The sequence below is a fragment of the Megalops cyprinoides genome, chromosome 24, assembly GCF_013368585.1.
Source record: "Megalops cyprinoides isolate fMegCyp1 chromosome 24, fMegCyp1.pri, whole genome shotgun sequence".
NCBI lineage: Eukaryota > Metazoa > Chordata > Actinopteri > Elopiformes > Megalopidae > Megalops > Megalops cyprinoides.
Genome location: NC_050606.1, coordinates 7,762,575 through 7,787,272, shown reverse-complemented (window position 1 = coordinate 7,787,272; position 24,698 = coordinate 7,762,575). Strand labels below are relative to the sequence as shown.

At 41.3% G+C, this 24,698-nt stretch overlaps 2 protein-coding genes across 2 annotated transcripts; one reads left to right on the top strand and one right to left on the bottom strand.

Annotated features, from left to right (window-relative positions):
* Positions 1-7,997: 7,997 nt before the first annotated feature.
* LOC118771193 (patched domain-containing protein 3-like) lies at positions 7,998-11,772 on the top strand. Its single transcript, XM_036519102.1, has 4 exons — positions 7,998-8,708; positions 9,044-9,171; positions 9,648-9,793; positions 10,244-11,772. Exons 1-4 carry the CDS (start codon positions 7,998-8,000, stop codon positions 11,770-11,772), a joined length of 2,514 nt encoding a protein of 837 aa, XP_036374995.1.
* Positions 11,773-13,289: 1,517 nt separating this feature from the next.
* On the bottom strand, positions 13,290-24,367 carry LOC118771194 (ATP-dependent zinc metalloprotease YME1L1-like). The gene is made up of 18 exons (XM_036519103.1): positions 24,215-24,367; positions 22,444-22,557; positions 21,786-21,966; positions 21,504-21,605; positions 21,114-21,223; positions 20,071-20,221; positions 19,578-19,661; positions 18,645-18,818; positions 18,177-18,329; positions 17,921-18,053; positions 17,768-17,830; positions 17,428-17,540; positions 17,173-17,328; positions 16,687-16,838; positions 16,056-16,182; positions 15,616-15,689; positions 15,012-15,098; positions 13,290-14,732 (listed from the first exon to the last, which is right to left on the bottom strand). The coding sequence occupies exons 1-18, from the start codon at positions 24,245-24,247 to the stop codon at positions 14,589-14,591; spliced, it is 2,151 nt and encodes a 716-aa protein (XP_036374996.1). The 5' UTR covers positions 24,248-24,367; the 3' UTR covers positions 13,290-14,588.
* Positions 24,368-24,698: the final 331 nt, after the last annotated feature.

Genomic DNA, 24,698 nt, shown 5'->3' with positions numbered 1-24,698 from the left:
TTTTCCTTTTTTGTGATACAAACGGTATTTGTAGAGTGCCATTCTCGTTGGATGGTGGTGCTTGTCCCTCTTCTGTGCAATTGTATATGTGGAAGCGTAACCTACTTCAGAGTTTTATGTAGTTGGGTATGTGGGAGTTTATTTGCAGGGGTGTGCTACGTGTTAGTATTATATCTGGAATTGTGTAGTGCATAACTCATGCATATTGCTTTGCATTTACATGTCAGTCTAGGCACGCATTTGTGATCTCAGCAATATGTTTGGCGCTGACGCTTGTTCATGTGTGGTCAGTAGTGTCGTGTTTCTGCAACCTTCCATACCACTTTATTGCACAGTGTAAGTTCATCTGGACAAGAGCGTCTGCTAAATGACAATAATGCGAATGTGCGTGGTTATGAAATGTATTGTACTGACATGACGGTATTGTCGTTTATCCAGAGTGACTTACATAGGTTACAATTTTTACATGTTACCCATTTATACAGCTGGGTATTTACTGAGGCAATTCTAGGTTAAGTACATTGCTCAAGTGTACAACAGCAGTGCCCCAGCGGGGACTCAAACCAGGTTTTCATTACGAGACCAGCTCCTTGCCACTGCTGCCCATACAGTATTCTCCTTTTCTGTATTTTATTTTATTTGTACGGTATTCTCATTTGCATCCCTCTTACAAATGGCAAAGGTCTTTCCTACTCACAGATGCAAAGACATGAGGTCTAACACATGAAGTCAACAGCGTGTATTTATAGTTTACAGTGCATTTACTGTGCAGGGCTGATGATACTGTTCCAGATAAACAAAATGCAAAATACAGTTAGCAGAGTGTAATGAGACTTACCCTACTTTGGTATATTGTTATGTGGTATGAGAGCTAAGGCATCTGACAGTATTTAATTCAGAGTTAGGGGTCATGTTTTAGGGTCTCAGTAGTGCCCCCCATATAGTACTGATTATATGGTACCCTTAACTTGTGATGGGAGAAAAAGGCTTCATGAACTGCAAAATGGGGCTTAGGCATCATGTGCTATGAATGACTCTCTACTTTGAAACATTTCAATATTTTTAAATGGAGAACAGCATTTTGACTGCTTTTCAGGAGTTAGTCATTGACATCACATGGTAGCTTTAGCTATTATGGCCTTACTCTCCCAACTACAACTTAACCCAACCAGAGTCCATCAAAGAGCAGCAGGATGTGAGATAACCACTAGAGGGCAAAGGGAGCCAAAAAAAAAATCAATCTAATTTGCTAATTTTGAAGTTGGTTTGTATCCAAGAAGGAAGGGCGATCTTTTTCTTTGTCTTGACAAGGCTGTGGTCAATGTGGTTCAGAGGTCATTAAAGCTAAAATTTGTGGGACATTGTTCTACGTGCCTAATGCACTAACTTGTATCAGTTCAGAGCCTTTTGCTTTACTGCTTTAGAGTTGTTTTTGCTCCTTCGCTGTGTAGGTTATAGTACCCACACCTACACATGGCGTAGGCATGCAACATGCATTATTAATAACTGACATTGTTGTATCACAGTTATGTCAAACTAGAAAAGCACTGTATTTTCAATTGCTTGTCAAATTAAAATTTTGTAAAATTACGCCTTTTTGCAATTTAGAGAGCAATCAGTCTAAATAACAAAATGAATCAGCTGGACATGATTTGGGGTAATTTTGTAATTTATAATTTTAAAGCTTTAATACGATTCCCTCATCTTCTCTTGCGAAGGGTCTTGCTCTGACAGTTGATCTCAAGTACTTTTATAAATCAGCATTTGATATAAAAAAAGATATGGATGCAAAGCAAAAAGAATATGAATAAGCAGTGTGTATATTAATGCCATATGCATTTTGATAATGCCCACAAGACAACGGACGTAAAACTGAAAAATTTATTGTGACAGATATGACATGCTGCAAGTTAGAAACCACAGCACAGAAGCTACTGTGCATACAGAGAGAAGCAACAGTAAGAGGAACTAGCTGTGAAAGTAAGCTTTATGGTGTTAACTCATTATTTATTGCACTGTGTGAATCCCCTGCCTGTTTATTTAACATCCACTTTCCTTATGAAGAATTCATATATGTCAGTGTGTCATGAATTACGGCATAAAAATATCCAACAAACACATTGTTTGATATAGCCTATTTATATGCGCTGTGTCTACTACAAACTTTCCCATACTTTTTTTCATTGACTGGATTAATGTATCATTTTAGCATATACTACAGTACAGTATGCATATTATATTCATGAATGTGTAGAGTTGTTGGTTTTCAAATAAATGCAGTAAATGTTTCATACATTTCAGATTGGTGTCAGATTCATATTCATCTTTTTAGACAGGATTGCACCTAATATCTAATCAGTATATTTAACATTGCCATGTTTGGGTTAATAGTAACATGTATTCCAAGACTGTACACTTAGCCCAGGAGATACCTAACCTCTTAAGACTGTTTATATTATTCAGGGAATATGACATGATTTTTGGTATGAATATGAATATTATTTGTTTTTAAAATAATGTGTTTTACATAAATAACACATTCATTTTGGTAGTGCAGTTGGTGTAAATAGATCAATACTCCATTTCCCGCTAGTCTGAACATCACAGAATATGACATATTCGTAGACCTCCTTCTGACACGTGTACAGAAACAATAGCTTTAATGTCTGGGGAGTAGTGATGAGGGGTAGGGGGTTTTCTGATCCCCAGAATGCGCTGTCAATCATTGACTCATTTAAACCAATCAAAATGCTTGGGTCAAATCCATGAGTCAATGACATCAGAGGATGTGGCTGATGAATGCTCACTCTCCCACTGACTGTTTTTTCCCAGTGAAACTGAATTAAAGCACTGACACCCGTCACACAACAGTCCCCATGTAGTGTATGCTTGCCATTAAGCATTTATATTTTTAATAATAGTATTTCCACGGAAAAAAATAATTTATCTATACTTTAGATTCATTCTCACAAGATGTTATGTTTAATGGCCCTTTATTTGTGTTTCATGAAAATAGCCCGGTGTTCCCTTATTTGAATTATTGTGACAGGGCTATAATCATTAAAGCTAGCATGCAAACAATGGTCCACAGATCAAAGTGATGTGATCTCACCTTACACGTGACAAATTACCATTTCCACCAATGACCGCTCAGGTGAGTGTGTGCTTTGTGGGCCTTGCCGTCCTGTGGCTCTTACCAGAAGGTGCTGTATGATACTAACAATCTACTATGTGCACTGCTCAGCTCTTCCCGTAATGAGGAACATGTTTCCGCAAATTGTAAGTAAACAGACAAGTCATGTGAGCACAAAACTAAACAATTGTCATGGTTCTAATGCAGCTCAGTTATGCTTGTGGAAAGTTATACCCGTTTTAGAAAAGATCTCTTCTCCAGAATCCTCTGCATTTATAATTTTCTTTCAATATGAACACAATAAAGAAATAAATAAAAGTTATCATCTTGTTAGTTTTTATATATTACAGATCTTGTTGATGTTGAACAGGGAAATACACATAACATTACATTCATTTAGCAGATGCTGTTATCCAGAGCGACTTACACAGGTTACAGTTTTATCCAAGTATACAGCAGGATTTTTGCTGAGGCAGTTGTGGGTTGAATACCTTGCTCAATGGTACAACAGCAGTGCTCCAGTGGGGAAGAGAACCAGCAGCCTTTCGGTTACCGGCTCTGCTCCTTACCACCTTGCCACACCGCTGCCCCCATTAATTAATATGCATTAAAATTAAAATTTTGTTTTATTTTATATTTTTATTTTATTTTTACATTTTATTAAATGAGAACTTCTTTTTCACTCATCTTAAAGACCTTTTCTGTACTCTTACTGATGAGGATGATGTAACAACTGTAATTGTAACAACTGTAATTGTAAAAAAAAATGCACAGTTTAAATGGAAATTTCATATTAGTGGTCTAGAAGTGAATATTTTTTTTTTTCATTATGCTCAGTGCTCAACATAATGCCAAAGGGAGCTATCTACAATGTTCTGGGAACTCATCCCAGGAGTTTGCTGTTTATCCTATGGAGACAGCCAGTGCCAGCTGCCCACAGATGTACAGAGGAATAAAAATAATAATTAAGATAAGGCTGTTACACAGGCCATTTAGGGGTATGGGCTGGGTGCCCCACTTTACTGTATGTATTATGGCTTGAAATTATCATTCTGCTGCATTGGTGGATAAACTGTGATTGAAGAGGGGATCCCAGTCAGGCAGGTGGTAACTTAAGATGCTTAAGACCTCACAGTATTTTACACGTGTGTGTCATTTTTGTTTTGCTGTATTCTATATGATAAATTGAATCCATTTTGACTTTAAAGACACCATTGCTGACTGAATTGTGTATTTTGGTTCCTTGGCCTGGAGGTTTGTAAGATATTTTGCAAAGATGTTACATTTTTTAAAAAGCAAAATGAGTAATATTGACAAATACAACAGGATGCAAGGTGGCAAGGGTCTTTCAAGCCAGCAAATTCCCTTCTGATGTCAGAAATCATTTTACTGAGTCATATAGCTTTTTGGAAATACTTGTTTTTTTTTTAGATAATCTACATCTACAGTATTTAAGAAAACTCCATTTGAGGATCCCATATGACAACAAACAGCAATTTGTCAGAATGTGCATTTCACTCCCAGTGTGTGAGAATATACATTATATGTGTGCATGTCAACTGAGATGAAAAACCTCACCTTCAAATCACAATACATAAAACACTGTCATGAACAGCTCAAATGTATTGGTTTGTAGGTTAGTGCCATCTGCTGTTGCTAGACTTTCCATTCCTTTGAGAATATCTTGTTGGTCAAAAATTCCACACACCACCATTTTACCCTTTGGCTTAGTTTAACAAATACAAAGATGAACCAAAACCAAGATGAAAGAGATTAATAAAACATCACATTTTGCAGCTAGCCATGATAGCATCCTCTTCCCTGTACAGCTTCGCTGGTTAAATATAAATTATCTGTATACAATTTTATGGCATGAACATTGTCTTATCTAAGCTCATAAAACCAGGCACTGACATATGTCTTTGTTGCCTTCCACAGAAGCACCCTGACAACCATTGCAGGAGGTGAAATCCGAGAGTGCAATCAGGGAGTAATAAGTTACGTATTGATGCTAATGAAGAGTGAGTAACGATGGACTAACTGCCGATGTACTGTTTCCTCTTGGCGTTTGATAATTAACATTAACAATGTTAAAAACAGAATTGGAGTCATTGTAATGTAATTAGATGTTGATAGACTAAATAAGATACAATAGACAATTTTTTGTCCTTAACTTCTTTACTTAGGAGCTAAGAGAAGAATGTAAGGATGATTGTAGACCTAAAGGTACAGCTTCTCAGATTTCCTAATAAGATGACATTTTGACCCAATATTTGGTTTCAAGGTAAATACTGATGTGTTGTTTAAGAAAACAAAGCAATTGGGCCTCTGTTGAGCAGCTGATTTCGAAGTATGTACTTGTAATGAATGCTAGCATTATTTTCATGACTGATTAGATAGCATAATTTATGAAAAAGGAATACAAAACAGTCACAATTCCAGAAGGAATCAATAGCTGTAGAAAACTGTAAACCTACTAGTTAGAGCATCAGCATTTTAATGATTTCCAAAACATACATATAAATAAAACCAATAAAGTAAATCAGCAAACATTACACTCTCATAGATGAGAAAGCTGATGTCATGCTTGTTAAGAGACTGTCATGGGCCCATGAATTAAAGTTTACTAGCTGTATATCTACACTATGCTTGCCAGACACAATTTTGATTTTTTTAAATTATGACAAATTACCAGAGGTGATAAGGTGAAGAAATGTAGCCATGGCAATGCTGAGAGTATATACATAGGATGTTACATTAGCTTTCACTTTATATATAGTACAGTAGACACAAAGCATGAAAAATTGGATTGCTAACTACTATCATATAATGTAAAAAGACATTTAGTATCAGACTGGAAATATCCCTTTCCTGCTATCCAAACAGCGTGGTGTTACATTTATGGCACATTATTTGGCTAGATAGCATGTTGACAGAGCTAGAGAGGCTATGACAAAGAATATTCTCCCGAAGTGAAAAAAAAGGTCAGCACTTCCTTGAGGTTTCCAGGTTACGCATTTCAGCAGTGTGCATTCCTCTGAATTCCCTTGATTCAGGCTCTCTCAGCTGTTACTTTAGGGCATAGTCTGGCCATGCAACATTACAACATGACGTTACATTAATCTCTCTCATATACCAGCACAACACATTACATGAACCTCTCGTATATACCAGCATAACATGACATTACATGAACCTTTTCTAAAATGGTTTATCACTTTTGATGTTGTTCATAATTGATTCAACAAAGGCAAATCATATCATCCTGTGAAAACATGATGTGATTTAGTAAATTATTATTCATTTTTTCATTTATTAATAACAACTACAGTACATTTTATATCTATTGTGTCTGGCTTAGATTTATATAATAGATTTATTGCTGCGACTAAAGGTTAATGTACACATACATGTCCATGTCGTGAATATTCTGGTAATTCTGTAGCTGAGAATTTTAAAGAAACGAAGAGGACGGTTTCAAAACTGCTTCTGAGGCTACAAGAACTTCGCGTCATTGTGCTCTACCATTATTTCTACCTGTGACCCCCAAGTCTCTCACCGCGGGGATATTTGGAACTTAAGTGGCCATCCTTACGACACAGAGCGCTATCTTGACTCTACCGGAAAATTAAAGACTTTTAAAAAAGGGAAAACTCGATCTTTTAATTGCGCTTTCTTAGGTAACTAGACCCGAGAGAAGTTACATTGAATTGCCCCTTTGTTCCATGAAACAGCAAAAAGTAAATTCGTGGGGGAGGGGCACTGCTGTTTCCGAGCAGACATAATTGTAGCACTTGGATTGAGAGATTGGAGGACATCCGAGTTACTGTTCAAGAGAGTTAACTTTCGGCCATCAAGAATGTGAAACTCCTTCGGTATCAACCATATAATTCTTTTGTGGCATATCCTCATGGGTCACTGACTAAAGCGCTGAAATCGGAGCTCTTATGGCCAAATCAGACAGCCGACCTGATGCGATCCTCCGACTATACAGTTTTGACTTTAGATGAAGGTGTTTTTGTCGCTTATGGTTTACGTGACGCACGTTCATCATGCATTCAGATTTTATAACATATTTTTAAAATTCGTATTAGTTTTATATGCCAGGAGAATATTTCCATTTGTGACAAGTAAAAAAGTGTTCCTGAAGCCCCGTTTTCTCACCTGTGCTGAGAACAAGGTGGGCTGATCGTCTGCAGTTCGACATACGCAACATTGTGACGGACTTCCATAAGGAAATTTAAAATAGAATTAAAAAACTCGTTTTTTGCTTTCAAAAATTATGATTCAAATAGTTTGATTTAAAACATTTGACATGTCAGCTGTTAGCTACTGATGTGCTAGCAGGTTTGTGTCCCATGATATAGCCAAAACACTGATTCCGCTAAATGTTTTTATTTTGTTAAGATAATATTGTTCACATGTTATACTTTACCTCATAAGACAACGTGACATTTAAAATAACATTTTGTCAAACGGTGTGAGCCAAGTGGCAATAGCAAAAGAGCTGATACAGATTACTGCAGTCTTTTCAGTTTATTGAAGTATTGTATAGAAAGCTCAATCAATTTAAGGTGTACTACAGCGGAATCAGCCAGGATCCAACCAATGTCCAGCTAGCAGGTGCCAAGAAATGATGGAGTCCAGTGTGAAGTGGAACTGCATCCACGGGCTATATGCAAATGTCTGATAACAGAAATGCCATCCCCTAGAAACGCACTTGCGTTTATAACTCGGTCCAAGGCTGGCTCTCCACAAATAGCCTACGGACTGTGTTTTTGCTCGTTTGTGTCTGTGTTTAGCTGCCAGCTATCACTAATCATACTCAACCCAGCGCGCACCCAACGGTTTTGTTGTGAGGACCATGGCGAGATGTCAGACAAACTGCATTGAGAAGCCCATCTGCGTCGGGTTTGAAATCATAGGTCGCTTTATTGGAGGGAACCCCTGGTGGTTTTTACTCATCCCGATGCTGGTGTCCGCTGCCCTCGGAGGAGGTTTTTATTTTTTAAAAGAAAGAGAGGCGAACAATATCGAGGAACAATTTACGCCCGTTAATGGCAAGGCAAAGGCGGAAAGACAATTTGTCCAGGAAAACTTTCCGCAAGACGATTCAATGTTTTCGAGTCAGAGACTAGACACTGAAGGGACTTACGCATCCATTATAACCGTATCTACGACCAACATTTTAACCCAGGCAGCGTTTGAGGAAATAATACGTTTGTATGAGAACGTTGTGCAGATGAGTGTGCAGGTGGGAGATCAACGGTTTACCTATTTGCAGCTGTGCGCCATTTCAAATCACACTTGCTTTTCCAATGCGATACTAGACATAGTTGACTACAACGCAAACAATATCGAAAACATGAACATCACATTCCCAATGTATGAGTCTGCACGGGGCAAGTTATTTCTGGGATCCTCGGTTGGTGGCGTGGTGATGGCCGAAAACTCATCGGTCGTGAAACGGGCGCAGGCAATACGGCTTTTCTTCTATTTACGGGAAGAAAATGATACATCGGTCATGTGGCTAAAGGAATTTATTAAAATGTTTTCGAATATGACAATGCCAAATGTAAGTATACTATCAGTAACATGGTCACTGTATGTAACATTTAATGACCTGTTACACACACACACACACACACACACACACACACACACGAAGACGAAGAGAATCATCATTTTGCCTCTTGTCTGCATCACTCTGTCAAGCCAGGTTTTGAGGCAGTAAAATTGGTTTATGTTAATTGTATTGTTATCCGGGTGCACGTGTTACATGGTGTTTGTGAGCACAATTTTAAAATGCGAAAGACAGCCCTTTTATGCAATATATCTATTCTAAAGACAACGCTCACAAGTTTGTCAGAATGGTCATATGGTAATTGCAGTAATTTGTTCTTTCTGTAGGTGACGGTGTCATACTTTACTTCGATATCAAGGCAGGAGGAATTCGAGAAAAATTCAAAGACTGTTATTCCCCTATTTGCAGCCACATATGTCCTCGCCATTTCGTTCTCCATTGTGTCTTGCTTGAGGTTTGTGTTATGATTAACTATTAGTATAATAAAAGTAATTTTAGAATTAGTTTAACAAACTAAAGTAACGTTTAAAAGGCGTATACATAACTTGCTATACTGCAGATGTGCATACATGCTATCAATTAAAATATGGGAAAGTAAATGCTTTTGAAGTGCATAGGTCCGAAGGTAGAATATACCAGGCATAATGAATATGAGATTATACATACTAGACTATATATTACTAAGCATCAAATGACATGCTGTAACTGACTTAAATATATTGTATTTAAATGTATTGTATTTTACAATGTATTAAAATACGTAGTCTTTTTTGTACATTCATGTTTTACCACGAGTTTGTTTTGTTTACTTAAAAGAAGGAAGCCTCATTGATTGTAGTAAGGGAGAAGCCATACGTGATTGACTAGAACATATAAATCTACTTTATTTGATAGTTCCTTTATTTATTGATGTACTTATTTCATTTTCAGGCTGGATAACGTGAGGAACAAGGTGTGGGTGGCCACGATCGGAGTGCTGTCCGCAGGCTTGGCTGTGCTGTCTAGTTTTGGGCTGTTGTTGTACATTGGTGTGCCTTTTGTCATGACTGTGGCCACCTCTCCTTTCTTGATTCTAGGTAACAAGTTTCTCATGGCCTTCAACCATCAACACTTGCATTCAATTTTACTCAGGCCCAGGTCCTATCTAAGCTCAATGTGCTCTGTCCTAACAACACCACCACTTATTATGATGATGATGATTAATATTAATAATTAATAATAATAATGCATCTTATTTATTGTGTTCTTTAGGGCAATATAAAGTAGTCCAATTAAAATAACATAATAATGAACTTAGGAAAATGAAATAAAATAATGGTACGAAATAAAAATACATTGTATCACAATATAAACTAAAATGCAGCTTTGCAACTTCTACTTTTTCTTTCTAATTCTTCCACAATGCCATGCATCACCTTGGCTTGCTTAATGCTTACATAATTTCAGGGCTGAGAGGCCAGGAACAAGTAAAAGGGCTGAATGTGGGTCTTGGTGTTTTAGACTAATCTTAAACTCTTCCCCTCTAGGTATCGGTGTGGACGACATGTTCATACTCATCTCCTGCTGGCAGCAGACTAACGTGCACGACAGAGTTAAGGACCGCCTGGCGGACACCTACAAGGAAGCGGCCGTCTCCATCACCATCACCACGCTGACGGACGCCTTGGCCTTCTACATCGGGGCCATGACCCACTTCCGCTCGGTGCAGTCTTTCTGCCTCTACACCGGCACGGCTGTCGTCTTCTGCTATATCTACAGCATCACGTTCTTCGGTGCGTTTCTGGCTCTGAACGGAAGGAGGGAGGAGAGCAACAGGCACTGGCTGACCTGCATGAAGGTCCCGGTGGAATGCCCCCCAGAGCGTTCCGGATGGTACCGTGCCTGCTGCGTGGGAGGGGCCTACGATGAAAAGACAAATACTGAGAAAGTACATCCAATGAACAGCTTCTTTAAGAACTACTATGGCCCCTTTCTGACAAACCTGTGGACCAAATTGTTTGTTGTCTTGGTCTACGCTGGATACTTGACAGTTAGTATTTATGGGTGCGTCAAGTTAGAGGAGGGGATAGACCTTCGAAATTTGGCATCTGACAATTCATATGTTGTCGGCTATTATAATAATGAAGATAAGTATTTTCGTAGGTATGGTCCAAATGTAATGGTTGTTGTAAAAACTGAATTTACTGAGTACTGGAATGTAACAGAACGGAACACACTTAACAATTGCATGAAAGATTTTCAAGACCTAATTTATGTCGACCAGGGCAATTTCACATCCTGGCTTGACGCATATACAGCATATTCAGAAAAGTTACACATAAACATAACTGATGAAACTACATTTAAAGAAGGCCTTGTTTCCTTTCTTGATAATGTTGCAGTGTTTAGGCAAGATTTGAACTTCACTAACAATAAGATATATGCCTCCCGTTTTTTTATTCAGACCATAAATATCAGCAGTTCAGAAGATGAAAAGAACATGTTGAATGAGCTTAGAGACACAGCCAGTGAGTGCCAAGTTTCTTTGCTGGTTTATCACCCTGCATTTATCTACTATGATCAATATGCAGTTATAGTCAGAGACACCATTCAGAACATGCTGGTGGCCACAATTGTGATGCTGGGTATTTCCCTCTTGTTGATTCCAAACCCTCTCTGCTCTCTGTGGGTGACGTTTGCCATCGTCTCCGTAATAGTGGGCGTGGCTGGTTTCATGACGCTGTGGGAGGTGAACCTCGACTCCATATCGATGATCAATCTCGTCATCTGCATTGGCTTCTCGGTGGACTTCTCTGCGCACATCTCCTATGCCTTTGTCTCAAACAGCAAGTCCAGTCTCAATGAGAAGGCCATTGATTCTCTCTTTACCCTGGGCTATCCCATTGTGCAGGGGGCTGTTTCCACCATACTGGGGGTGGCGGTGCTGTCTGCAGCAGAGAGCTACATCTTCAGAACCTTCTTCAAGATCATGTTCCTGGTTATCCTCTTTGGGCTGGTCCACGGCATCACTTTTATTCCTGTGTTCTTGACCTTCTTCGGGATTTGCAGCAAATGAAGTCAGACACAACGGCCATGACTAACGTTGTTATGATTTTCTCTCTCTATAATGTAATGTGTGTACCTTGTATTTTTATGATCAGAATGAGAGAAACAAATGGTTTTCAAATTCTGTAGATTTTAGTAGTACAATTTATGAAGTCTTGTGCTGATAAACTACACTTGAACGTTTGCCTTGTTATATTAGACACTTTTTCATTTTTTCCTTTTATGTTTGTATATTTAAATTGTATATAGACATTTCACAGCTTGTTGGTGTACTGTGAAACAATGATTTGAAATTTAATTTTAATTTCATTGAGTTCACACAATTTTATATTTATGTTCTGTAAAATCATATATATAATTATATAATATATATATAATTACCTTTCAGCTGTTGTATTTTTTAAAAAATGTGACTAACACATTAATGACCTTAATTAAACCTGACATTGTTCATTTACAGAGTCATCCTACAAATATCTCTCAGTGCTGTGGACAAAACCTTGAACTGTTTGCCTTCTCTACCAATTAATTTAAGAAAATTGTAGAACATGTTATAAAAGGGTAAATATGTAAACATGTAGGTTTGGTTGAATCTATTTTGTGAAATTTTTGTGTCATTGAGCCACATTTTTTGTTTGCTTTAAAATGTCCTATAATCAGCTTGTAACTATGAGAGGTCCTTTGCATTTGTCACAACTTGTCTTAATGTACTCGTACATACAGATGTTAAATGCATATTTAAGTTTATACCTCTTAATAAAATTCTGACTTTTTACTGGGTTCTAATATTACACCAAACATGTTTCATTAAAGTTTAACCACAAAATTCATTGTGCATGGAGAACAGATAAACTAGGTATCAGTGAGTAATGTCCCTGTTTCAACATTTAGTTCATGGTTACAATAGCTATTCTTCAATAGACACCATTATGTATATATAAGCATATTGATAGTAAGTTTTTACTTTCAAATAATATTATTTTCATCAGGCAAATTATACCAGTTTAAAATAATGTTTTCTTATCTAAAAAACTTTGTGGAATACTGTATATATACCAATTTTTACTGTATTATTTTGGTCCTGTTTTGGCTATAATCAATACATACATATACATAGCTATACATAAATACTACAGATAAGATTATTAGAAATTATTAGGAATTATTAGAAAACATGAACTGATGAACAGAACTCAACTTGGCATTGCAGATAATAAAATAGCTGTAAGTTTCGATTACTGAATATTTTTTGCCTATAGTGACCCCAAATTCTGTTTATCAAGTAATGATTTATCATCAGTAAAGAGACAGGTAAAATGCAGGAAAAGAGGGAAATTTGCTATGCAGCCAAATAACATGCAGGTGAGAGATGAGTCGGTCATTAAAGATCATCACACATATAGATGTCATAATAGGCTTTATTTACTTCAGCTTCTTAGATGCTCATCCATTTATTTGATTCTGGGAAATGGAAAAAGCATGGAGCCGGTTTAAAAACCCAACATTGCATACACAAAACCATAATTCCTTACATTTATTTACAGTGTTCCCCTTGGATCCCATACATACCTCCTACAGCTACAAAGCACAGCTAAATACTTAAAACAAGGCTGTATCCTGCAGTTGAAACATAAACAAGAAACCCAAAGTGCTTTTTAATGTGTATAAATAAGTTATACTAGATAAAACAATGGTCTTACCCAACTATGATAAATAACTGGAATGCTCCAATTGAAGTGACTGGAACATGTAGTGGCTATTCAACTTTACTCCAAACAAAAAATCTTGTAGTTTAAGGTATTGATTTACACTTGAAAACCCTGTCTCATCTCAGACACAAGCTTTTAAATGCTTTTTGTTTTGGGTTTTTTTTTTGTTTAATTAGGCCAGAGTTCCCTTCTGCACAAATAATATTATGTTTTATGCAAACTGTACACGAAATGTACACATGGGCAGGAAGGCTACACAAACCCACATGCAATGGTTTTTCCATTTCTAATATCACAACCCCTGTTAAACACAAGGGCTGCTATATTAAGCTCTAACATCTAAAGTGGGGCCAGTCCTTCAAAGTTGCATGCGAGTACACTGGCAATTCAAGTGATGGACTGGTTATGGTGTCACATTATTAGACAGAGGCTAACAAAACACTGCAAAGCAGCCTTCAACTTTTCCAAATTTCAGTAAAAATACATTAAGTGCATTCATTTTGCCACTGATCTGAGTGCTTCATGAAATTCCACCTACACTCACAATTTATCGACCCGATTTCCTGTACAGACAATAAGTTAACATTATGAATGGCCACCTTGAACTACACCCCTGACTCGCTCTACACAGATGCTACACAAGATGGCAAGTGACAAATGAACATGAAAACAGAGAACTGAACTACAAATTCCTCTTTGCAAGCCATTTTGATCATTTATTATCAAGACAATTGCCCCAACCAGCCTCACACAGAGACCGATCGATGAACGGAGATGGGTGCAGGTTATGGAGCCTATATGATGAAACTAGACAGGTAACAGACCCTGTGGTGAATTCTGTAGTGATTTTAAACCAAGAAGCCAAATGTGGGTGTGAGTCCAAAAGGCCATGCCCCTGAGTTGCCACAGGCAGAAAGGGAAGCCCTGGGGACCTGCTATGCACAGAAAAGGAGGGATGGGGGGGGGGAAGCCTTTCAAACCATATACAATCAAGGGCAAAGGTATACATGATCACATATTAAGAAAATAAACTACGTTCTTTATTGTTGTGAAGTCTGTGCTTCCGAGCACTATTGCCTATGTACATTCCTGTGCCAGGCGAGTGGGGGGGGGCACATCATCTGGAATCCAGCGTCTTTCCCTCCAGGACCATCTGAATCTCTTTGGCGTCCAGCGTCTCGTACGTCAGCAGGGCGTTGGCCAGGTTCTTGTGCTCTTTGGTGTGCGTCTTCAGGATGTTCTTGGCGCGCTCGTACGAGTCCTGCGGGCGGAAAAAACAAACAGGTGCCAATGGAAAAAGGCGTGACACCCCCAAACCTATACGGTCCCCCCGTCATGCAGGGATAGGGGGCCGTGATTTAGCTCAAATGGACCCACAGACTTTGTTTGAATTGTTCTCTGGTACATGCCACTGGGGACTCTGAGGAACATGTCTGAAATGTGGTGTAGAAAAGCAGAAATGGTTGAGTGGGAGTAGGCTGACTAAGAGAGTTGAGAAATGGAGTGGGCTGAGTAGGAGACTATAGTTGATGTGGCTTACCCTCAGAAGTACTCTCACTTCCTGTTCGATAGCCGCTTGCGTTTCTGGACTCTGCTTGGACATGTCATTGTATGTCATGACACCAAGCTGAAATAAAAACAAGAGGCCACGTTGATTGGACAGAAGGTTGAGCATGTCACTTGCACACTCTTATCACACTGCTACTTGGAATAATTGCAACATCAGAAGCTTTAATCGTGCAGCGTTCATCAGGGTGTTGACAGTGATGCTCTGGAGCAAAAGACCCTCTTTCTTTTAATGCATGCGAAGCAAAGTGGTCAGGTCACAAAACAAAACACAAAACAACTGAAATGGCTCCCATGAAATGTCTCAAGAGGGAATACACAGTAAACTTGTGAAGGGTTTCAATGTTAAACGATGACTGGTATTCATAAGCATGACAACTTTGAAAGCAAACCAGAGTCCATGGGGAAATACAACACTTTTTGACAGGGAAGGAAGTTTTCTTCACACCTGTTCTAACATGACTCAATGGGCACTCTAAATCTGGGAATGGTTTATTAAACACCTGTGAAGTCTCTATGACTGTATACACAATTTGTGGAATGCTCCAGTGGCAAAAAACTTTGCTCATTCGTCTTACCTTGTCACTCATACCGCACCTGGTCACCATCATTTTTGCTATTTTTGTTGCGCTGTCGAAATCACTTGACGCACCTGCAGAAACATTGAAACAGAATATTTAATAAGCCCTCAGGTCAGTGTTTGAGAAATCAAAGACTGCACATGCACTGGTTTGGGAGTGTTGTTAGCCTGGTCTGACACTGTTGCTCATTCAACTTGAATGTATACACTTATGCTCTACTGTGCTGGAAGTCGCTATGGATCTGCTAAATAAATGTCATGTAATGTAATGTAATGTAATGTAATATTTTGCAATACACAGCTGAATTACACCCAGAGCCGCAGGGGTGGACCCTTCCCTATCTAAGCCCACGCTCCACTAAAGGATCGCAAGAGCAGAGGGGCACGCTGCGAGGCAGTCCAGGAGGGGGCGCTGTGCTGAAACGTCTCTGCCCTCACCGGTGGTGATGTTCTCGCTCCCGAATATGAGCTCCTCGGCCACCCTCCCGCCCATGCTGACGTCCATCTGGGCCAGCAGCTGGGAGCGGGTCTCGCTCCAGCGGTCGTTCTCCGGGAGCATGGACACCTGCGGCGAGAGCGAGGGGGGGGGGGATTAAGGCCCTGGATTACCGCAGGGGTGGCCATCCTCGTCAGCTTTGTGGACAGGCCTGACAGTCAATTTAAACACAAAAGGCCCAGGGGAACGTTTTTTTTTTTCCCTGAGCCTGCTCAAAACTTGAGTGTGTGCATTTGTTTCTTTCCACTGCAAAAGGGGGGGTGCAGTGTTAGAGTGACTTTTCCTTCTTTCTTCAATGTAAATCCAAAGACCTCTAGCAGTTTTTCAGATAAAAATATCCATTACTCATTCAGTCAGACGGGTGTACAGGCTGAAGCACATCACCGAAGCAATGACAGTGCCTATCAGTATGACAAGAAACTATAATCAGGATCACATCATAGTGTGAGGGCACAGTAACTCTGGTTATCTGGACAGAGTGTGAATGGTTCAAAACAGGCCTCAGGAGAGAAAATATGGCCCACCATTACAAAGCAACTACACCACTTCAACTGCTGATGTGGAAGTACTCACATGTCCCAGGGTAGGCCCGCGTGGCATGATGGTGGCTTTATTGATAGGCATGGCGTCTTTGGTGTAGTACGCAACGATGGCATGCCCTGATTCATGGTACGCTGTGATGGTCCTGTTTTTCTCGTCTATCTCCACACTCCTACGCTCAGGACCTGTGGGGGAAAGGGAGCGCTCAGTATCTCTGATGTAGAAGGTGGTGATAAGGGAACGGGGCTTCATGAACCCCAAAGCAAGTGGAGCATTATGAATGACTCAACAATCTGAACCAATCACAGTGTTTTCCTATGGAGAGCAAAGCCTTCTGATTGGTTATACTGGAGTGAGGGACTGAGACACAGTGGGGCTTCCCATTGGGAAACCTCCGTCTCCAGTCACTGGTAGAAGGTGCAGTGAATGACTTCAGTGGTTGGTGATTTCAATGGTGGTCACTTGTTGGGATGCACTAGAAACCCCCCAGCAGGGAGAGACCCCATCCAGAAGGCTCACCCATGAGAATCTTGTCCTTGGCGAACTCCAGCTCCTTCATGGTGACCATGTCCTTGCCATCCACCGCCGCCTTCAGGGCTGCCTGGTTCACCAGGTTCTCCAGCTCTGCACCAGAGAAACCCACCGTTCCCCTGGCAATAATCTCCGCCTCGATAGCTGCAGGATGCCGAGGGACAGCCATTAATACTTACAACTTTAAAAAGTTGCTCAGATTTAAAGTTTTAAAACCAGGCATTAAAAAAAGTCACCCCGTACCAGAATCTACTTTAATTTTCTTGAGGTACCACTTCAGGATCTCCGTGCGGCCCTTCACATCAGGTCTGGGAACTGTGACCTGCATGTCGAACCGTCCAGGTCGGATCAGAGCACTGAAAAAATTAAATTCACCATCTTCAGTGAAGTTTACATCTTTCCACGGGAATGAGACTGTACGATATGGACTTCTAACGTGTTGTAATAAGAAACAAATCTGCCTATGTGGGTTGAATTTGCAGCCTTTCAAGTGTTCACAACTCCCTTGCGCACCACGAACAAAGTTCAAAGACGCAAGAGCAATGGCGTACACCTAAGACCTTCACTCGGGAGGTGTGCGTACTTATCCAAAGCCTCTGGGAAGTTTGTGGCTCCAATCACGATCACTCCTTCATTTGGTTTGAACCTGCAGGCATGAAAATGCCTTGTGAAATCCTGGCAAACAAAGCTGACCCTCAGTACACGTCAATAACCACATGTGCGTGGAAGCACGTACCCGTCCATCTCTGCCAGCAGCTGGTTGATTGTCTGTCGGGAGTAAGGGTGCATGGGAGATTCGATTCTCTTTCCCCCAACGCTGTCCAGCTCGTCGATGAAGACCACGCAGGGTGCGTTGGCCTTGGCCTCTCCTGTAAAAAAGTGAAGGCCTTAGTCACAGGTGAGGTTGTAGCTAAGTCAGTAGTAGTGGTGCAGTACAGCCTGGTAACATTCTGAGAGGAATGGGCTCTGTTACTGCTGGTGAGGGAACTCACTGAAGAGGTTCCTGATGCGGCTGGCCCCCACGCCCACAAACATCTCGTCGAACTCAGAGCCCGAGGCGTAGTAGAACGGCACATCTGCCTCTCCGGCCACTGCTCGTGCCAGCAGTGTTTTCCCAGTGCCTGGTGGGCCCACCAGCAAGATGCCTGCAGAGAAATGGGGAACACTGAAAATAATCGGAATATTCTCCTCTGTGGGGGACAATGAAAGTAGCTGTCGGAATATTTGCATTTGTTAAGGACAATCAAAGCGCCTATTGGAATATTCGCCTTTGTGGTGGACAATGTAAGTAGCTATCGGAATATTCTACTCCGTGTGAGACAATGAAAGTAGCTACCGGAATATTTCACTCTGTGTGAGACAATGAAAGTAGCTATCAGAATATTTGCTTTTGTGGCAGACAGTGAAAACAGCTCCTGAAACATGCCACTCTGTTCTCCTAAGGACATGAAGTCACTTACCTTTGGGGAGTTTCCCACCCAGCACCGTGAACTTCTGGGGGTTCTTGAGGAACTCCACCACCTCCTGCAACTCGTTCTTGGCCTCCTCCACCCCCTTCACGTGCTCAAAGGTGACGTTTTTCATCTGGATGGGGTCCACTGCTGCGTCCAGGCCTGATGTTGTTCGGAATCGCACTGTCCGGAATGGTTAGATCAAAGTTCACACTCAAACGGGACAGGGCACACACCGCATGCAACACTGGGTCCAAACCTCCTCTAATAATGGCAAGGCTCAGCAAGGCACACACTCAGCTTAGTTAGCAAGGGTGAACATCAACGACTTCTTTTGCAGTCGCACTCCACAATTCCTTAATTTCCACTGCACAAATCAGTTGCTTTCGAATAACTGCCCAGGCCACTGAGCAGAGAGACCTGATTTCCATGTTCCAATGTAAAAAAAAAAATCAGTAAGAAGGGCATCAGGTGAAACTTGTAATCAAGAGGTTACATCAATTTAACAATTGTGTGGATTACACAGGTTTGGTTAAATATGGAACTTGGGCCACACTATCTCTTCATAGGCAGGCCTGCTCCACCACTTACTTGACTCTATCAAATTATTTTGCTGGCACAGGACCAACAGGGACCTGACAGCTACGTTTCCATTACAACAGCTGCACAGGAAAGCATGAAAATGCGCACACATTCAGCACGTCATCTGCACTGCCGAGGCCAACACAATTTAGAGACCTTAACTCTGAACTACACCTGTTTCTAGGGCTTGGCGTACTGTTTTTCCATAGCGACTCTGGGGGAATTCGGAAACATGGCCAATGACACACTCAGCATAGTGACACTGGAACCACTTCTAGCTCTTGATAAATACAGAGCATTACTTCTACAGCCTAAGGCCGTAGAAGAGAAACATGACAGGATCAGAAAGGGAGCCTTTACCCGATAAAAAGGGAGTTCTTGAGAGCCCATAGATGCCCAGGAGCAGGAGGACCAATAAGATCAGCCGTGTACGTCTCAAAGAGTCTGTCACAGAGGAAATCAGTTTTTTAATCGTTTGTTTCATTGTTCAGTATCGCCACCTAGTGGCAGCCTTGGAAAACACTTCTGAACTGGCACCTTGCGCCTTGCGGGTAATGGGTGCTTGGAGGTTTACTCTCATCTTTGACAAAAAAATTTAAGAAACTGTCACTTTTTCTCACTTAACTGCTTAACTCTTAATGGTAAGGAAACAATCATATTAGTCAGACTCACTAACTTTGGCTGAAATAATGACAGCTTAAAATTCAGCAATTCCTATCCATTCAGTAAGATGGCAGCACTATCAAAACCCGTGACTGGAACTACTGATAATTTGTGGTTAATGCCACAAATGCACGTTTGGTTTCCTCATACACAATTTTAAGGTCTGCCAGGGGCCAGTATGGACACATGCCTTGTGTGCGTTGGGTGAGGGCCTGGGCCTTCAGGAAGCCCTCTGCGAAGCCGGTCTTGAAGGCCTCATGGTGGGTGTCCGGGATGTTCCTGCTCTTCAGCAGCTTGTCCAGGGTCTCCACCTCTTGCCCCTTGTCCCTCTGGAGGAGCCCCTGCAGGACAGCCAATCAGGACTCAGGACCGGCCTCGTTCCAAAATCAGTTCAAGTAGCCACAGATACAGCGGAAACCCCTTTACGTATGTATGCAAAGGATGACATTACCTTCACTAGAACCCTATTTTAAGCCCTCCTGAAGACCCATAAGGACCCAGAAGGAGGACAGTCTTACTCGACTTCAAGTGACCTCCGATGATGATGACGATGATGATGATTTTAAGAAAAAGTACACCTACACTGGAAAAGTGACCACATACTGTAAATGAACAGGAAATTCTGAACAGGGGCTGCCAACAGGCTCTTGCTCCTTGCAGACTGTTCTGCTGATTGATAATTCTGGTACTTCAACATTTTCTAATTTTCCATTTGTCATTCAAATATATACTTTGATCTATCTTTGAACAGCTACATTATTGATGGAGGATTCATTAATAACAATATTCAATATTAGTATCGGTTTCCATATTGACTGATGTCAGTCCATTGTTGACTCATGGGTCAAACAATTTCTTAAAGCATATTTCAAACAATCACCCTCAGTTCAGAAAAGACCTTATACTTGACAAGTAGATTAATCAGAAAAGCCTATGGAGGTTTCATCTACAGTAGTGTGCAGTGGTACAATTTGTGTCTTCTTTTATCTGAGTCAAGACTTAAGAATGAGCAAAAATATTATCAGTATAGCAGTAGAGGGCTTAGAATATTTTGTACAGGTATTATGTGAACACAGGTTGCAGTACAGTAACGCTGGGTTCCCTGAAGTGCAGCCAGCAGGTTTTGGTACATCTTATTTGCACATCCGCCATGAACATGGACGAGCCCCCCTGGACGATTTCCCTGAAATAGCAGGCAGCTTATGTAATGACACTGCAAGGAGTCTGGCTAACCTTCATGAAGAACGGAGTGTAGCCTTCCGATTCCACAGGGCGCTCATAGCTGGACTGGAGACGTCTGGTTTTAGATTTCAAAGTTTTAAAGCCTCGGCTTTGGATCCACACTATCAAATAAACAAATACACAAATATAAAATAAATAGCTTTCATCAAAAAGCATGAAGACATTAGTTTTCTGGAAGTATGTCTTTGGAAAAAAAATGAAGGCTGCACGCTCCATGCTCATATTAATTAAATATGAGAACAGCGGTGACACAATATGAATTTACAACGCCAGTGCAGTCTTCTCATCGCCAGATGCAAGCTTCTCTTGATTAGGTTTTCATATGATGGTACCAAGTGTTCCCACATCAGTGAGTGTTGCCGTCTGGGTGTCGAGGCTCACCTGGCCAGTGCTGCAGCTCTGTGCAGACGGCCTGCAGAGGGGAGGGGCTCTGTCTGCAAAACGCAGGAGCTCCCAGCACACCCAGTGTTCTGCTATGGAACCCTGGGGCAAAAACACAGAAGGTGTATTCCATAAGACTGGCCACTGAAGAACCAAGAGCCACACATCCAAACTTTTAGCTCTGACACACACACACACACACACACGGCAGTGAGTTAGAACATTTACTGCCATAAAGATAAATTTATGAGAGTGCACACTTCATTTTTTGTCGCCACTCACCATGTTTGTTCTGGAAGAAGGAGCTCGAGGAGACATGGGACGTCGTCCACACGCTCTGGCTGGGGTGGAGTGCGGGGAACTCCTCGAACCGGGCAAGGCAGGGCAGTAATCTATCGGTCAGCTCGTCCAGCTGCTCCGGCCTCAGGTCAGCGAGGCCCAGGTCCCTCAGGCTCAACGTGGGCTGAGGAGGCAGAGGCAGAGGCCGCACGTCACAGACTGTCACCACAAATCGACCAGGCAGCGCTGTCAGGCCACCGTAACTGTGCCACTGTGAGTTTCACTTTCTGCATGTTTACAGAGACACTGCCACACCTAGTCACCTTAGGCAGGTTTTTCAGAAAAAAAGTGACATAGGTGAAGGTTCAGAAACTTCATAGTGAGGATAATCCTGCAAATACCAGGTCATGACTTTCCCACACCAACAGCCATGGAAGCATACATTATACATGCTAATGACAAGTCAATAGGCCCATGATGACTACTACCAAATTTCAGAGGCAAAAAGACCATGCGACTTGCCACAGAAGCAGGTAGATTCCTATACAAACAAAGGTATATTAAGACACTCTAAAAGACTGACAAATAAACCCACAGAGTGATTTCCCTCATTACTGAGGAGGGCAGTCACAGTACTATCTGGGGGCTGAACACTTTTTACCTCGCTGCTCTGGGAGTCATGCTCCGGACTGGTATCTCTCTTGTGACTCTGAACTGGGCTGGTGGCCACAGAACTCTTCAGGGAATGGAAGGCATTGATGAGATGGACAGTCACCTGACAGGGAGTGTGTGTGTAAAAGAGAGTGAGAGAGCAAGAAAGAGAGAGAAATACGTGTTATTTCTAACATTTCTAACATATAAGAGTCAGGCAGAAGGACTTCAGTTACAACCCAAAGCAATGCACCAGACTTTAAGGCTCCAAAATGGAGACTTGTCCAAAAAGGGGAATTTACCTTGAAACACTCTTAGGTGTTTACCCACTGACTGAGCAATGAATGTATACTTTCTGTGGCGCTGACCCAGCCACTGGGGATGTAGCACCAGCCTAAATATTACTGTGCTGTGTGAATTTCTACCTCACAGTGGGACGTATGGGGGGGCGGGCAGGAGGGCATACCTCAAGCGGCCCACATAAATCAGTGTTTATTTGCAGCTCTCAAACTATTCACGGCGTGATTTGACGTCACAAACACGAGAGGACTGCCATTAACCCACCCGACCGAAGGCTGACAATCATGTTTAAGTTTAAGAAGGTATCAATTGGTGTGAGAACGTATTTGGTGGCATTTGGAAGGTACTCTTAATTGAATCAGTGCAACATACGTCAAGCCAAAAAGAACACAGCAGGGGTTTAAGACCAGGCTACCTCCCACAAACCTCGGGCCAAGCAACAAAATATTAATGACATGAAAAACAGTGTCACAGGATGACAGTACTACGAAGCTTCATAGAGCAACAAGCTTCAACAGAAATTACCGGGAGTACTGGACAACTGATTACATTAAATTTGCAACCTTCAGGCGACTGATCCATCTACAATCGGTAATATAAAAAACGTTCACTTTTATACTGTGAAATATACGCACACGTGCATTTAAAGAGCACCTGGCTACCGTCCTGCCGGTATAATGTAACGTTATCTTAACGGTCGTTGCGTCGCTCGGTTGTCACTTCAGCGCCAATCCTTTGCGCTTAACCGCAATGCTGGTATTGCTGCAACGTGACATTTATGCAAGCCGCAGTTTGGTCCGCTTGCAACCTACCTAGTTAATGTTATCATCTAATCACTTGGCACACACGATAGCTAGGACTAGTCTAGTTCGTTACCTTTAGCTTAGTACAACAGCATAGTTGTCTAGCTAATCTATTTATCTTAACTAGCTAGTCTGCCTGTTGACGTGTACTAGTCATGCAACACAGCCACCTATCGACCATTTTTTCATGTAAGCTAGCCAGCTGGGCAGTATTCAAGGTAAACTGTTGTGAATATCAAGGACGTGGCTGTCAATTCTTGACAGCTAACAGAGGCTACATGTCTGTCTTCCATACTAGCTCGCTGCAGCCCGCTGAGTTGACGCAGCTGTGTCCAGGACATGTCCTGAGAAACACAGCTAGTTAGCTGGCTAGCCGCAATCCACAGCTGCGACACCAGTTTGTATTCGCCGTATTTGCCTCTTTGAGTTACTAATACCTGCCTACCGAGTTGAGAGCTACTATGCACTTCTACCTGTCTATATATTTTAAGATCAACTACTTCTTTATGACATGTTAGCTAACTAAGCAATCTGAGAGGTAGATCCGAAACAACGCTAGGTAGCTAAACTGGAAAAGCCGCATATGATCACCGCTTGTTGTGATCTGTCAGATTAGCTAACTAGCCAGCGGCTACAAGTTTCCACAGTCGCCATCGTTGGGAAAACAGTACTAGTTACCTGTGGCTGGACAGTAGTCGAGAGGGAAAACATACTGTTTCACAGCTGGCGGTAGCAGGGCTAAGTGTTACTGCTGGAATCGAGCGCCCTCGGCCAGCTACCGTCCTTTTTCTCTCCCCGCTTGCTACTCCAGTGCGGCTCCTATGTTCTCAAGTCGAAAATGGCTTCTCTAAGGGGTCAACCGGAAGTTCCTTCATTTTTTTAAAGAGTGATTACTACCGGGTTAATTTTACGTCACTAAAGTGTTATTCTTATTTTCTTGGGAAAGATGCATATAGCAGGTATATCTCTATGAATTTTTGATTTTGAAAGAAAGGGAAAACTGAAGGTTTAACACTGGGGGCATTTTGGACGCTGGAATATCGGAACGTGTGGTTTGTTAGCCAACAAAGCAAACGCAAAGTCTGCATCAGTAGCCATCGTGCTGCTCTTCGTCCTTTAATTACACTTTAAAACCAGTGTTTATCTTTATCTGTAGGGTGCA

What these genes read in the sequence shown, in the direction of transcription:
- LOC118771193 (XM_036519102.1), top strand. Translation starts at nt 7,998, where the DNA reads ATGGCGAGATGTCAGACAAACTGCATTGAGAAGCCCATCTGCGTCGGG. An exon ending in CGAATATGACAATGCCAAAT is followed by an intron (nt 8,709 to 9,043) that starts GTAAGTATACTA and finishes TTCTTTCTGTAG; the next exon opens with GTGACGGTGTCATACTTTAC. An exon ending in TCCATTGTGTCTTGCTTGAG is followed by an intron (nt 9,172 to 9,647) that starts GTTTGTGTTATG and finishes TTTCATTTTCAG; the next exon opens with GCTGGATAACGTGAGGAACA.
- LOC118771194 (XM_036519103.1), bottom strand. Translation starts at nt 24,247, where the DNA reads ATGTTTTCCCTCTCGACTACTGTCCAGCCACAG. An exon ending in CTTCTTCCAGAACAAACATG is followed by an intron (nt 21,606 to 21,785) that starts GTGAGTGGCGAC and finishes TTTTTGCCCCAG; the next exon opens with GGTTCCATAGCAGAACACTG. An exon ending in AAGAACTCCCTTTTTATCGG is followed by an intron (nt 18,819 to 19,577) that starts GTAAAGGCTCCC and finishes CATTCCGGACAG; the next exon opens with TGCGATTCCGAACAACATCA.